The sequence below is a fragment of the Oncorhynchus nerka genome, linkage group LG19 (assembly GCF_034236695.1).
Source record: "Oncorhynchus nerka isolate Pitt River linkage group LG19, Oner_Uvic_2.0, whole genome shotgun sequence".
In the NCBI taxonomy this organism is placed as follows: domain Eukaryota; kingdom Metazoa; phylum Chordata; class Actinopteri; order Salmoniformes; family Salmonidae; genus Oncorhynchus; species Oncorhynchus nerka.
The window spans coordinates 45,210,799-45,226,505 of record NC_088414.1 but is presented as its reverse complement, the minus strand read 5'-3'; the positions used below and the strand labels follow the sequence as shown (position 1 = coordinate 45,226,505).

The window sequence follows — 15,707 nt, the reverse complement described above, 5'->3', positions numbered from 1 at the left end:
GTTAGTTTGCTATAGGTCTGTTTATAACCAGTTCATTTGACCATGGTTGGTTTGCTATAGGTTTAACCAGTTCATTTGACCATGGTTGGTTTGCTATAGGTCTGTTTATAACCAGTTCATTTGACCATGGTTGGTTTGCTATAGGTTTAACCAGTTCATTTGACCATGGTTGGTTTGCTATAGGTTTAACCAGTTAATTTGACCGTGGTTAGTTTGCTATAGGTTTAACCACAGTTCCAAAAGATGCTTGTACCCGATCGAGAAACTCTAATGAGCCTTCTACATTGTCAGACTGCTTCATCCTCGTCTTTTCATCATTTAATTAACAGGTCTGTCTAAATAAAGACACATTAACAGGATATATATATATATTATATTGAGAAACACACACACACACACACAAAAAAAAGACTAAATACCAAAATTCGATAAGAAATGTAATTTTTTTAATAATAATAATAATAATAATAATAGTTATATTAACGGTAATCGACAGTCCTAATGTACGAACACAGTTTTAAAAATGCAAAATACATAAAAAGATGGAAAAGACAAAGGAGGTCACCAGATTCACCCTGCGATTGTACCAAAACACTACCCTATACCCTAAATAGTGCACTACTTTAGACCAGAGCCCTATGGGAAACTGGGCAAAAGTATTACACTATATAGGGGATAGGGTGCCGTTTGGCATGCATCCAATCTCAGGGGTGGTAGTAGTAGTAGTAGTAGGAGTAGTAGGAGTAGTAGTAGCAGTAGTAGCAGTAGTAGCAGTAGTAGTAGTAGTAGCAGTAGTAGCAGTAGTAGTAGTAGTAGTAGTAGTAGCAGTAGCAGTAGTAGTAGCAGTAGTAGTAGTAGCAGTAACAGTAGTAGTAGCAGTAGTAGTAGTAGCAGTAGTAGTAGTAGTAGCAGTAGTAGTAGTAGTAGCAGTAGTAGTAGCAGTAGTAGTAGTGGTAGCAGTAGTAGTAGCAGTAGTAGTAGCAGTAGTAGTAGTAGCAGTAGTAACAGTAGCAGTAGCAGTAGTAGTAGCAGTAGTAGTAGTAGTAGTATAGGTCCTAGAAGTTATTAAAATATCATTGATTTGCCATTTGTGCTAACGCTAACAACAACAACAACAACTACTATTAGTTGTGTTTTTAGTCCAGCATTCCTGAACATCCTGCATGTAGGTCTCATTGCTAACTCGGAGCCAGGAGTTTTATCTGCATGATTGTGTGAACTAACAAGGAACAATTCGGGGACCTTGTTTTATATATATATATATATATATATATATATAAGCTATAACTGGAGCCAGAGTGTTTCTTGTTATAGAAGCTCTAACGGTTATAGTGTATATTGTGCAGGTAAAACTCCGGGTCCTGTTTAATCCTGTATATGTGATGTTTTGATCAGATAGCCTCCCAGTCCCATGTAATTCTGTCCCACGGGTTGAGTAGAAGTGCAGTCTCAATACATCCAATAAATGGTGCACTAGTCTGTGTTCGTTTTTAAGACATATACAGTATTCAGTGTTTTGTGCCACGAGTATTAGAATAGACATAGAACAAGACAGTGCGAGAGAGAAAGCACAGTAGTTTAGCAGTAGCCGGCCTAGTCAGGAATTAGGACATAGATCCCTGGTTGGGAATAGACAGGAAGTTGCTCTGGATAAGACCTAGATCCCTGGTTGGGAATAGACAGGAAGTTGCTCTGGATAAGACCTAGATCCCTGGTTGGGAATAGACAGGAAGTTGCTCTGGATAAGACATAGATCCCTGGTTGGGAATAGACAGGAAGTTGCTCTGGATAAGAGCGTCTGTTAAATGACCGAAATGTCAAATGTAGACGGACAACAAAGACCTGCTTTTTTGGTTGTTGTTCAGATTTCAAACTTTTTTGTTGTTGTTTTGCTCTTTTGTAGATAAATACCGTTCTGTTTGACATGACAACAACAAAAAGATCTGGTAACTAATCCAGAGAGGTATAAACAAAGCAGGATCAATGACTTCAACACCTAACATTAAATACACAACTAGAAATAAAGATATATTTTCTGCTTTATTAATAAGAAAGCTTAAACGTTAAAACGTGTTTTTAGTTATTGGTTCAGTTTAGACTGTGCCCATTTCAAGCTTGTCTTTTTAAATAAATAAAAGTTATTTCAGAATATTTAGACAAGTTCACCGGTTAACTTGTTGATCCTGCTTTGTGGTACACTACACGTATCCTGGCAACCAGGGAAGGCTTGTTCTACTTCAAAACGAACACTCTTTAGTTTCTATTTCCACTCAGCAGAGAGGCCGTTTGGTTTTTGGAGGACTGATGGGGGGCGGGTCTTCGATAGTGTAAAACCAAAAGAAGAACAGATGTCGTGTTCGAAAACGTTTTTCGTCTTTGCTTTGTGTGCTGCCTTGATTGCGACTTGTCGTACAACCACAAGAGGAAACAGAAGCTAAGGATAACTCCTGTAAGAGTTAGTCAGAAGCTAAGGATAACTCCTGTAAGAGTTAGTCAGAAGCTAAGGATAACTCCTGTAAGAGTTAGTCAGAAGCTAAGGATAACTCCTTTAAGAGTTAGTCAGAAGCTAATGCTCATTGGAACTGAAACGTTTCCCAGTTAGAAAGTCGTAAGTCTGACATTACAATGTTCAATTGCTTTTTGAATTCGGAAACAATTCTTTAACCTAATAGGTTTTTGCTAGCTAAATGAGCTAGCTAACATCGCTAATGATAGAGTTGACTAGCTTTCTTAATGTTGATAATATTGTCAAACTAGCTGCACTATCCACGTTGATACAGTGAATTAGACGATGTGGCGAAACATCACAACTCAAAATGACCTCAGACTTTTCCACTTGGAAGTCCGACTTGGGAGGCTCGTTCAACTATTTAGTTCCCAGTCGGGAACCTGGTTTTTCCCAGTTCGGAGGAGCATTTTGAGCGTGACACAATAGTGGGGTCGACATTGGCAGCAGTCCAGATGGGTATACTACAAAAGCATATTGATTGAGTTATCCAGCTTTACTTGCCTAATTATTCTAAAATAACTTCTTACTTTAATGATAAGCTTGAAATGGGCATGGTCTAATTTACTCAAGAACCGAAAAACACGGATCTAAGTTTCGCTGAACCAGAAAAATGATGGTTATTTCCTTCTTTTTTAAATGTTTTAAAATAAATAATCAATGTCAGCTGGCTAATTCATCGATTCTGATTTGCAGTCAGTAACAGCAGGTGTTTTGTCAAACATTTTCCTTTCAAACAAAACTCCAAAGAAAATTCAAGTAAAACAGGAAGTCATATTATTACTATTTTGATGTCATATCCTGTCCCATGCGAGGGTCAGGGAGTGTGTAACACTGGATGTCATGTAAAACAGAAATAAAAACCCCAAAATATTTTGTTTAGTTAATTATTTCCCCATAGTCAACAAAATCAAGATTTGAACAAATATGTTGGTAGACGTGAATAAAAAAAGAATGTTATTTTTTAGAAAAGACAATAAGCTATAATTGTGCCTGGATAGTTGCTCTGAGTCCTATCAGCAGCCGATAATCGAGCAGAACAGTAGAAGCGCGGTAAAGCTAGCAGGGTTGTACACCATAGAGATGGAAAGAGATCTCATCTTTGTGTATTTATATCCAAGTTGTGTCTTCTAGCTATCTCTATGGAGTATGTTACACAGCAGTCTGTAGCCCCTGAAGACAAGGTTTAGGATACGAACCCTATGGCTCCAGGGTGAAAAACAGTGCACTAAAAAGGGTACACGATACGGTAGCATCTGAGATGCAGACAAGGTTTCGAAGTTACACACAGCCCTTGAGTGTTACATACAAACAAACAAACAAACACAGTTTCTAAGTCAGAGAAGCAAAAAATACGACTCATCATTCCTGCGTTTGAAAAATAAACATTTTTTTTTTTTTTTGGCAACAAGATTGTAGTTCAGTGATGTTATAGTTCAGTGTGTTTGCGTGTGCGGCCTCTCTCTCCCATCTGATAGCAGTTCAGTTGAGGCATTGTGAGACTGTGAGTCTGTCACTAAGTAGAAGACAGTAGGATTGTCAGGAGAAGGTGGGCGATGGGTTGTAATTCATTAGTGCAAATCGTTTTGTAATGGAAAACGTTTCGTAAATGAAAACGAGTGTTCCTTAAGTTCAGGTTAGTCCCTCCCTGTTTGCTTCTGTTTGGTTCCTAGGGAATAGACCCGTGGAGCGGTGAGGGGAGATCGACAGGGGTCCTTCGTCCCTCCTCGAAAACCTCCTTTTTAAAGCTTGTGTGAACGAACTCAGCAGTCACATTTGTGTCATGTCTATCATATCCCGTCTGTCTTATCCCGTCTGTCATATCCCGTCTGTCATATCCTGTCTATCATATCCCGTCTGTCAAATCCCGTCTGTCAAATCCCGTCTGTCAAATCCCGTCTGTCTTATCCCGTCTGTCAAATCCCATCTGTCAAATCCCGTCTGTCTTATCCCGTCTGTCATGTCCCGTCTGTCATGTCCCGTCTGTCATGTCCCGTCTGTCATGTCCCGTCTGTCAAATCCCGTCTGTCAAATCCCGTCTGTCTTATCCCGTCTGTCAAATCCCGTCTGTCAAATCCCGTCTGTCAAATCCCGTCTGTCTTGTCCCGTCTGTCATGTCCCGTCTGTCATGTCCCGTCTGTCATGTCCCGTCTGTCATGTCCCGTCTGTCAAATCCCGTCTGTCATGTCCCGTCTGTCATATCCCGTCTGTCTTATCCCGTCTGTCAAGTCCCGTCTGTCATGTCCCGTCTGTCATGTCCCGTCTGTCATGTCCCGTCTGTCAAATCCCGTCTGTCAAATCCCGTCTGTCAAATCCCGTCTGTCTTATCCCGTCTGTCTTATCCCGTCTGTCAAATCCTGTCTGTCTTAATCATCTGTTTTATCCTGTCTGTCATGTCCCATCTGTCTTATTCCGTCTGTCAAATCCTGTCTGTCATATCCCGTCTGTCATATCCCGTCTGTCAAATCACGTCTGTCATATCCCGTCTGTCATATCCCGTCTGTCATGTCCCGTCTGTCATGTCCCGTCTGTCATATCCCGTCTGTCAAATCCCGTCTGTCTTATCCCGTCTGTCAAATCCCATCTGTCAAGTCCCATCTGTCAAGTCCCGTCTGTCTTATTCCGTCTGTCAAGTCCCGTCTGTCAAATCCCGTCTGTCAAATCCCGTCTGTCTTATTCCGTCTGTCATATCCCGTCTGTCATGTCCCGTCTGTCATGTCCCGTCTGTCATGTCCCGTCTGTCAAATCCCATCTGTCATGTCCCGTCTGTCAAATCCCGTCTGTCAAATCCCGTCTGTCAAATCCCGTCTGTCAAGTCCCGTCTGTCAAATCCCGTCTGTCTTGTTCCGTCTGTCATGTCCCGTCTGTCATGTCCCGTCTGTCAAGTCCCATCTGTCATGTCCCGTCTGTCATGTCCCGTCTGTCATGTCCCGTCTGTCAAATCCCGTCTGTCAAGTCCCGTCTGTCAAATCCCGTCTGTCTTATTCCGTCTGTCATGTCCCGTCTGTCATGTCCCGTCTGTCAAGTCCCATCTGTCATGTCCCGTCTGTCATGTCCCATCTGTCAAGTCCCGTCTGTCAAATCCCGTCTGTCTTATTCAGTCTGTCATGTCCCGTCTGTCATGTCCCGTCTGTCAAATCCCATCTGTCATGTCCCGTCTGTCAAATCCCGTCTGTCATGTCCCGTCTGTCAAATCCCGTCTGTCAAGTCCCGTCTGTCAAATCCCGTCTGTCAAATCCCGTCTGTCAAGTCCCGTCTGTCAAATCCCGTCTGTCTTATTCCGTCTGTCATATCCCGTCTGTCATGTCCCGTCTGTCATGTCCCGTCTGTCAAATCCCGTCTGTCAAATCCCGTCTGTCAAATCCCATCTGTCATATCCTCTTCTCCCTAGAAGGCGTTGATCCCTCTCTTCTCTTCCTCTCTTTCTGTTGTTCATCCCTCCCTCAGTCTCAGAAGACGTCGTTGTTCCCTCCGTTGGCGTAGTCTTCGCGTCTCACCCAGATGACATCACAGTGGTCCCTCTTGGCCACTCCCTCCACGGAACACTGCTTCCCGGCCACGCCCTCTGCAGCCCATTGCTTCCTGAGCGGGGTAAGCTTCACCGGGGGGGCGGGGGACCGTGAGGGTGGAGGGGCGGGGGAGACAGAGTCTACCTGTGACTCTCCCCTTTCACCCCTCTCGTCCTCTTGGAGAATGCCCTGGGAGCTCCTCCTCTCTTCCTCTACCTCTTTCTTTCCCTCCTCCTCCTCCTCGTCTACCCCTCTGTCCTGGTCTTGGCTCCTTTCTTCTAGAGTCGCTCCCTCCATCCTCTCTTCCAGGAGGCTGGGTTCGGTTGATGAAGCCCTGACTGACTTGCAGTACTCGTCGTCGTCGCTCAGAATGTCCGTCTCTTTCACCTCCATCCTTCCCTCTATCCCTCCCTCCATCCTCCTCTCCCCCGTCACTCCTCCCTGGTCATCGTAGCAACCCAGGTCGAACTGTTCTTCCACCCAGCGGTCCGTGTCGCCTCCAGTCGCCAACAGCGTTTGCTGCTGAGGCGTCTGGGTAGGAAGCAGGGGGTTATGGGAATGTGGAGGCTGGTGGGAATGTGGAGGCTGGTGGGAATGTGGATGCTGGTGGGAATGTGGATGCTGGTGGGAATGTGGATGCTGGTGGGAATGTGGAGGCTGGTGGGAATGTGGAGGCTGGTGGGAATGGTCATGGGTAGAGTGGGTGGGGTTAGAGTCTTCGTGGTTGTCATGGAGAACGAGGTCGGTGTCAATGGTGAATCGGTTCCTAACCAGCTTCCTGCGACCAAGGGTCCGAGACGGGGCTGAGACTGGAGGGAGAGAGAGAGGGAGGGAGAGAGATGGGAGAGAAAGGAAGAGACAGGAGAGAGAGATGAGAGAGAGAGAGAGGGTCAGGAGAGGGAGAGGGAGGGATGAGAGATGAGAGAGAGGGTCAGGAGAGAAAGAGAAGAACAGGAGAGAAAGACAGGGTCAGGAGAGAGAGAGGAGGGAAGAGAGAGAAATAGGAGAAAGGAGAGAGCGAAGGAGAAAGAGAGAGGGGGAAGAGGGAGGGACAGGAGAGAGAAAGAGAGAGGAGAGCGAGAGGAGGAGAAAGGTGAGAGCAAAAGACAGATGAGAGGAGAGAGAGAAAGAGATGAGAGATAGAGATGAGCGAGATGATAGAGAGAGGAGAGAGAGACAGAGAGAGATGAGTGTTAGTACATCACAGTACATAGACAAATAAAAATGCAGTAACACAGAGAAATGGGAGAGACATAACGATACACTGAATTATCACCTACCTGCTCTGTTCATGTCCGGTCTGTTTCCCCTTGAGGTTATAGAGATTATCACCTACCTGCTCTGTTCATGTCCGGTCTGTTTCCCCTTGAGGTTATAGAGATTATCACCTACCTGCTCTGTTCATGTCCGGTCTGTTTCCCCTTGAGGTTATAGAGATTATCACCTACCTGCTCTGTTCATGTCCGGTCTGTTTCCCCTTGAGGTTATAGAGATTATCACCTACCTGCTCTGTTCATGTCCGGTCTGTTTCCCCTTGAGGTTATAGAGATTATCACCTACCTGCTCTGTTCATGTCCGGTCTGTTTCCCCTTGAGGTTATAGAGATTATCACCTACCTGCTCTGTTCATGGCCGGTCTGTTTCCCCTTGAGGTTATAGAGATTATCACCTACCTGCTCTGTTCATGTCCGGTCTGTTTCCCCTTGAGGTTATAGAGATTATCACCTACCTGCTCTGTTCATGTCCGGTCTGTTTCCCCTTGAGGTTATAGAGATTATCACCTACCTGCTCTGTTCATGTCCGGTCTGTTTCCCCTTGAGGTTATAGAGATTATCACCTACCTGCTCTGTTCATGTCCGGTCTGTTTCCCCTTGAGGTTATAGAGATTATCACCTACCTGCTCTGTTCATGTCCGGTCTGTTTCCCCTTGAGGTTATAGAGATTATCACCTACCTGCTCTGTTCATGTCCGGTCTGTTTCCCCTTGAGGTTATAGAGATTATCACCTACCTGCTCTGTTCATGTCCGGTCTGTTTCCCCTTGAGGTTATAGAGATTATCACCTACCTGCTCTGTTCATGTCCGGTCTGTTTCCCCTTGAGGTTATAGAGATTATCACCTACCTGCTCTGTTCATGTCCGGTCTGTTTCCCCTTGAGGTTATAGAGATTATCACCTACCTGCTCTGTTCATGGCCGGTCTGTTCCCCTTGAGGTTATAGAGATTATCACCTACCTGCTCTGTTCATGTCCGGTCTGTTTCCCCTTGAGGTTATAGAGATTATCACCTACCTGCTCTGTTCATGGCCGGTCTGTTCCCCTTGAGGTTACAGAGGCGTTTTCCTCCGAAGGGGACATACTGCTGGTTGAGGGGTAGAGACTCTGTCTTCATCAGCTGGCGTCGTTGTTTATCTCTCAGGATGGAGTGGACTGTCTTCAGGAAGTCCTTCTTACTGTCCACAGAACTGGGGTCAGGGACACGGACACGTTAAAGCCACGCAATACATTAGCAACACAATTATATTAGGTACACAGACAGACAGACAGAGACAGACAGACAGACAGGTTTAATTTAATTGAAAATAGCTCTATGTCCAAACAGATCGGTATTTCAAATGTGTTCTCGGCGTCAGCCACACAGTTGTGATGTCAGAACTCACCTGCAGCACAGGTGAAAGGTTCTCTCTGGTCTCCCCTCAGACTCTGACCTCACGTGAACTATCTCACACACCGCTGTACCCTCGGAGTCTAGCAAGGAGAGACAGAGAGGGAGAGAGAGAGCAGAGAGCAGGTAGAGAGCAGAGAGAGAGAGAGCAGGGAGGGAGAAAGAGAGAGAGAGCAGGGAGAGAGAGAGAGCAGAGAGAGAGAGAGCAGGGAGAGAGGGAGGGAGAAAGAGAGAGAGCAGAGAGAGAGAGAGCAGGGAGAGAGAGAGCAGGGAGAGAGAGAGCAGGGAGAGAGAGAGCAGGCAGAGAGAGAGCAGGGAGAGAGCAGAGAGAGCAGAGAGAGAGCAGGGAGAGAGAGAGCAGAGAGAGAGCAGAGAGCAGGGAGAGAGAGCGGAGAGAGAGAGAGAGAGCAGGGAGAGAGAGAGAGAGGGAGAGAGAGAGCAGGGAGAGAGAGAGCAGGGAGAGAGAGAGCAGAGAGCAGGGAGAGAGCAGAGAGAGAGCAGAGAGCAGGTAGAGAGAGAGCGGAGAGAGAGAGCAGGGAGAGAGAGAGAGCAGGGAGAGAGCAGAGAGCAGGGAGAGAGCAGAGAGAGAGCAGAGAGAGTTATCAACGTCGCCTTAAATCCCTACTATCTAGTGGAAGAAGAATAGGTGGAGAGAAAGAGAGATGAGAGGCAGAATGATGGATGGAGTAGGAAAAGGTGGAAAAGGGGGCAGGTTAAATGGAGGGACAGGTTAAATGGAGGAGGGGCAGGTTAAATGGAGGAGGGGCAGGTTAAATGGAGGAGGGGCAGGTTAAATGGAGGAGGGACAGGTTAAATGGAGGAGGGGCAGGTTAAATGGAGGGAACATGGACAGGTTAAATGGAGGAGGGGCAGGTTAAATGGAGGGAACAGGGACAGGTTAAATGGAGGAGGGGCAGGTTAAATGGAGGAGGGGCAGGTTAAATGGAGGAGGGACAGGTTAAATGAAGGTGGAAAAATGGGCAGGTAAAACGAAGGAGGGACAGGGACCACGGGCCTGAGTCGGATATGATTGTCACGGGTCTGGGTCGGATATGATTGTAACGGGTCTGGGTCGGATATGATTGTCACGGGTCTGGGTCGGATATGATTGTCACAGGTCTGGGTCGGATATGACTGTCACGTGTCTGGGTCGGATATGATTGTCACGGGTCTGGGTCGGATATGACTGTCACGGGTCTGGGTCGGATATGAGTGTCACAGGTCTGGGTCAGATATGAGTGTCACGGGTCTGGGTCGGATATGAGTGTCACAGGTCTGAGTCGGAAATGATTGTCACGGGTCTGGGTCGGATATGATTGTCACGGGTCTGGGTCAGATATGATTGTCACGGGTCTGGGTCGGATATGATTGTCACGGGTCTGGGTCGGATATGATTGTCACGGGTCTGGGTCGGATATGATTGTCACAGATATGATTGTCACAGGTCTGGGTCGGATATGATTGTCACGGGTCTGGGTCAGATATGATTGTCACGGGTCTGGGTCGGATATGATTGTCACGGGTCTGGGTCGGATATGATTGTCACGGGTCTGGAGCACAAATAGTTTGTTGTGTTTGGCCAATCATAAGTCATCAAAGCGACAGTATTCTACAGTCACAGAGCCTCCGTGTGGCAAACGTTAGGTAATATCTAATCAAAGGAAGAAGGATATCTAATCAAAGGAAGATGGAATTAAAATGATGGAATTAAAAGTTAACCTCTTAAGTCGACCCTCTACTTTTTTGAACATTCTGTTAAAAATCGCGCAACATTTCAGCGCCCTGCTACTCATGCCAGGAATATAGTATATGCATTTGCTTAGTCTGTGTGGATAGAAAACACTCAGACGTTTATAAAACTGGTTAAATCACTGCTGTGGCTTTACCAGAACGGCATTTACATCGAAAAGCACAGGAAAAACTGATCACTGAAAATGGGAAAATATATCCATGCGCTACTTGAACCCATTGATAAAGGTGAACCACAATTAATTGACTGAGGTTGCAGTACCTACAGCTTCCACACGGTGTCTAGAGTCTTGTCATTTCCCTTCGAGTTTTTTCTTGGTCAAACACATGCAGGGCACCGTATCTCCTTTGGTCTAGGACCGGATATTTTCGTTGAGTTTCTAGCCGGACATTTTTCCAGACGGACAGCTAATGATCTTTACATCGCCTCCTGATGAATTTTATCGCTTATTAACGTTTACTAATACCTAAAGTTGCATTACAAACGTATTTCGAAGTGTTTTGTGAAAGTTTATCGTCGACTTTTTGAATTTTAAAAAATGACGTTACGTTTTGAAACGATGTTTTTTTCGTTTATCACACAGTCTACATATAACGATATCTAGGCTTTATATGGACCGATTTAATCGAAATAAAGACCCAAATAGTGTTTATGGGACATCTAGGAGTGCCAACAAAGAAGATGGTGAAAGGTAATGAATGTTTTCTATTTTATTGTGCGGTTTGTGTAACGCCGAAATGCTAATTATTTTGTTTACGTCCCCTGTGGGTCTTTTGGGGTGTTGCATGCTATCAGATAATAGCTTCTCATGCTTTCGCCGAAAAGCATTTTAAAAATCTGACTTGTTGCCTGGATTCACAACGAGTGTAGCTTTAATTCGATACCCTGCATGTGTATTTTAATGAACTTTTGAGTTTTAACTAATACTATTAGCATTTAGCGTAGCGCATTTGCATTTCCAGAGCTCTAGTTGGGACGCAAGCGTCCCGAGTAGAAGCAACAGGTTAAAGGAGAAGGACGGCTAATAACGACCAAGAGCCAACAGGGCTGCTACCTCATGTTCTGAATAGTTGTTGTTAACTGTAGAATGAGAAATGAGCCTAGCTAGCTAACGTTAGCTACCTCATGTTCTGAATAGAGTTGTTGTTAACCGTAGAATGAGAGATTAGCCTAGCTAGCTAACGTTAGCTACCTCATGTTCTGAATAGAGTTGTTGTTAACTGTAGAATGAGAAATTAGCCTAGCTAGCTAACGTTAGCTACCTCATGTTCTGAATAGAGTTGTTGTTAACTGTAGAATGAGAAATTAGCCTAGCTAGCTAACGTTAGCTACCTCATGTTCTGAATAGAGTTGTTAACTGTAGAATGAGAAATTAGCCTAGCTAGCTAACGTTAGCTAGCTGAACTATCTTCTCCTGGTTTGATGAAGTCAAGACAGGCACTACGTCATCGTAGTTGATTATAAATGACCTAGGCAGCTATTAGTCTACTATATAGTTGATTATAAATGACCTAAGCAGCTATTAGTCTACTATATAGTTGATTATAAATGACCTAGGCAGCTATTAGTCTACTATATAGTTGATTATAAATTACCTAGGCAGCTATTAGTCTACTATATAGTTGATTATAAATGACCTAGGCAGCTATTAGTCTACTATATAGTTGATTATAAATGACCTAGGCAGCTATTAGTCTACTACATAGTTGATTATAAATGACCTAGGCAGCTATTAGTCTACTATATAGTTGATTATAAATGACCTAGGCAGCTATTAGTCTACTATATAGTTGATTATAAATGACCTAGGCAGCTATTAGTCTACTATATAGTTGATTATAAATGACCTAGGCAGCTATTAGTCTACTATATAGTTGATTATAAATGACCTAGGCAGCTATTAGTCTACTATATAGTTGATTATAAATTACCTAATGACTATAGCTCGGTTGGTTGCGGTCTACCTCCCTGTGTCCCTCTCTCACAGTACGACACCTCTCTCTCTACCTCCCTGTGTCCCTCTCTCACAGTACGACACCTCTCTCTCTCCCTCCCTGTGTCCCTCTCTCACAGTACGACACCTCTCTCTCTCCCTCCCTCTGTCACTCTCTCACAGTACGACACCTCTCTCTCTCCCTCCCTGTGTCCCTCTCTCACAGTGTGACACCTCTCTCTCTCCCTCCCTGTGTCCCTCTCTCACAGTACGACACCTCTCTCTCTCCCTCCCTGTGTCACTCTCACAGTACGACACCTCCCTCTCTCCCTCCCTGTGTCCCTCTCTCACAGTGTGACACCTCTCTCTCTCCCTCCCTGTGTCCCTCTCTCACAGTACGACACCTCTCTCTCTCCCTCCCTGTGTCACTCTCACAGTACGACACCTCCCTCTCTCCCTCCCTGTGTCCCTCTCTCACAGTGTGACACCTCTCTCTCTCCCTCCCTGTGTCCCTCTCTCACAGTACGACACCTCTCTCTCCCTTCTCTCGTGCCTTATCAGCTCCACTTATTAAAGTAGCTTAGTAAATGACTTATTCTGCTGCTTCCCTTACTCGGATCGGACCGGGTCTGCATCCGACCAGGTCTAAAAGGAAACGGGTCTAGTTGTCATCGGATCCATTCGGGAACGAGTTTGTACATTATAAAAAAATATATTCATGCATATCGGGTGCGGATGTGAAAGGCCAAGGAACATTTCGGAATCGGTCCAACTTTTTTTTTGGACCCCGTGAAGACCTGTCTGATGGAGGGTGAGAGGGGTGTAGAGAGGAAAGCTTAAAGGTGGAGGGATCCGAGGAAAAGATGGAGAGGGTTAAAAACACACACATACTTGTGAGGGCGCGGACTTGTAGGGAGTCTGTTGAGATCATGTGACGGAAAAGGAACGGGACTCTGTCATCTGACACAGCAGGACGATGAGACGCGCCCTGAAAGAGAGAGAGATGCACACACACACGCACACACACACACGCACGCACGGCAAAACACACACACACACACACACACACACACACTTTTAGAGCAAGGTTTGCTACGGGCAAGAATGTGTGTAATGATACTGTATCTAATAAACAGTTCTCCTCTATGGAGGGTAATGATACTGTATCTGATAAACAGTTCTCCTCTATGGAGGGTAATGATACTGTATCTGATAAACAGTTCTCCTCTATGGAGGGTAATGATACTGTATCTAATAGACAGTTCTCCTCTATGGAGGGTAATGATACTGTATCTAAACTGTTCTCCTCTATGGAGGGTAATGATACTGTATCTAAACTGTTCTCCTCTATGGAGGGTAATGATACTGTAACTAATAAACAGTTCTCCTCTATGGAGGGTAATGATACTGTAACTAATAAACAGTTCTCCTCTATGGAGGGTAATGATACTGTATCTGATAAACAGTTCTCCTCTATGGAGGGTAATGATACTGTATCTGATAAACAGTTCTCCTCTATGGAGGGTAATGATACTGTATCTGATAAACAGTTCTCCTCTCCTCTATGGAGGGTAATGATACTGTATCTAATAAACAGTTCTCCTCTATGGAGGGTAATGATACTGTATCTAATAAACAGTTCTCCTCTATGGAGGGTAATGATACTGTATCTGATAAACAGTTCTCCTCTATGGAGGGTAATGATACTGTATCTAATAAACAGTTCTCCTCTCCTCTATGGAGGGTAATGATACTGTATCTAATAAACAGTTCTCCTCTATGGAGGGTAATGATACTGTATCTAAACTGTTCTCCTCTATGGAGGGTAATGATACTGTATCTAATAAACAGTTCTCCTCTATGGAGGGTAATGATACTGTATCTAAACTGTTCTCCTCTATGGAGGGTAATGATACTGTATCTAATAAACAGTTCTCCTCTATGGAGGGTAATGATACTGTATCTGATAAACAGTTCTCCTCTCCTCTATGGAGGGTAATGATACTGTATCTAATAAACAGTTCTCCTCTATGGAGGGTAATGATACTGTATCTAAACTGTTCTCCTCTATGGAGGGTAATGATACTGTATCTAATAAACAGTTCTCCTCTATGGAGGGTAATGATACTGTATCTGATAAACAGTTCTCCTCTCCTCTATGGAGGGTATTGATACTGTATCTGATAAACAGTTCTCCTCTCCTCTATGAAGGGTAATGATACTGTATCTAATAAACAGTTCTCCTCTATGGAGGGTAATGATACTGTAACTAATAAACAGTTCTCCTCTATGGAGGGTAATGATACTGTATCTGATAAACTGTTCTCTCCTCTATGGAGGGTAATGATACTGTATCTAATAAACAGTTCTCCTCTATGGAGGGTAATGATACTGTAACTAATAAACAGTTCTCCTCTATGGAGGGTAATGATACTGTATCTAAACTGTTCTCCTCTCCTCTATGGAGGGTAATGATACTGTATCTAAACTGTTCTCCTCTCCTTTATGGAGGGTACAGAAATTGCCTTTTGTATTGGACCACTCAACCATTTTACTTTCACATGAAGACTTGAGAGCAGCATTAACCCAGATCCACTCTGCGGGTGACCCCATTGTGTCTGTTCAAAGCTAAAAGCTTTCCAAAAGGCCCTGCAGGACACGGGCCCCCCAAAGCAGTATAGAGTAACAGAGGTAAAGAAACACTCACAAGCTTCTTCCTCTGCTTGGAGCGATCTCTGTACACAAAGACCACCGCAGTCTTGAACACTGGAAGATGGAGAGAGACGGAGACAAAGGTAGGGGGGGATGGAGAGAGGGAGGTATGGGGAGAGAGATGGAGAGAGGGAGGTATGGGGAGAGAGATGGAGAGAGACGGAGACAAAGGTAGGGGGATGGAGAGATGGAGGTATGGGGAGAGAGATGGAGAGAGACGGAGACAAAGGTAGGGGGATGGAGAGATGGAGGTATGGGGAGAGAGATGGAGAGAGACGGAGACAAAGGTAGGGGGGATGGAGAGATGGAGGTATGGGGTGAGAGATGGAGACAAAGGTAGGGGGGATGGAGAGAGGGAGGTATGGGGAGAGAGATGGAGAGAGAGAGGAGGAAGGTAGGGAGAGGGTGAGATGGAGGTATGGGGAGAGAGATGGAGAAAGGGAGAAGGAAGGTAGGGGGAGGTGGAGAGAGAGAGGAGGAAGGTAGGGAGATGGAGAGAGGGAGGTATGGGGAGAGAGATGGAGAGAGGGAGGAGGAAGGTAGGGGGAGATGGAGAGAGGGAGGTAGGGGGAGGGAGATGGAGAGAGGGAGGAGGAAGGTAGGGGAGGGAGATGGAGAGAGGGAGGAGGAAGGTAGG

The 15,707-nt window shown here is 45.1% G+C and overlaps 1 protein-coding gene across 1 annotated transcript in view; it reads right to left on the bottom strand.

Annotated features, from left to right (window-relative positions):
- Window positions 1-424: 424 nt before the first annotated feature.
- The window catches only part of tiam1a (TIAM Rac1 associated GEF 1a), a 264,051-nt gene continuing 248,768 nt past the window's right edge, over window positions 425-15,707 (bottom strand). Inside the window, 5 exon segments of the mRNA XM_065004978.1 lie at window positions 425-6,824; window positions 8,303-8,475; window positions 8,671-8,758; window positions 13,250-13,346; window positions 15,066-15,124. Of these exon segments, the coding sequence (XP_064861050.1) occupies window positions 5,956-6,824; window positions 8,303-8,475; window positions 8,671-8,758; window positions 13,250-13,346; window positions 15,066-15,124 (1,286 nt within the window). The 3' untranslated portion in view covers window positions 425-5,955.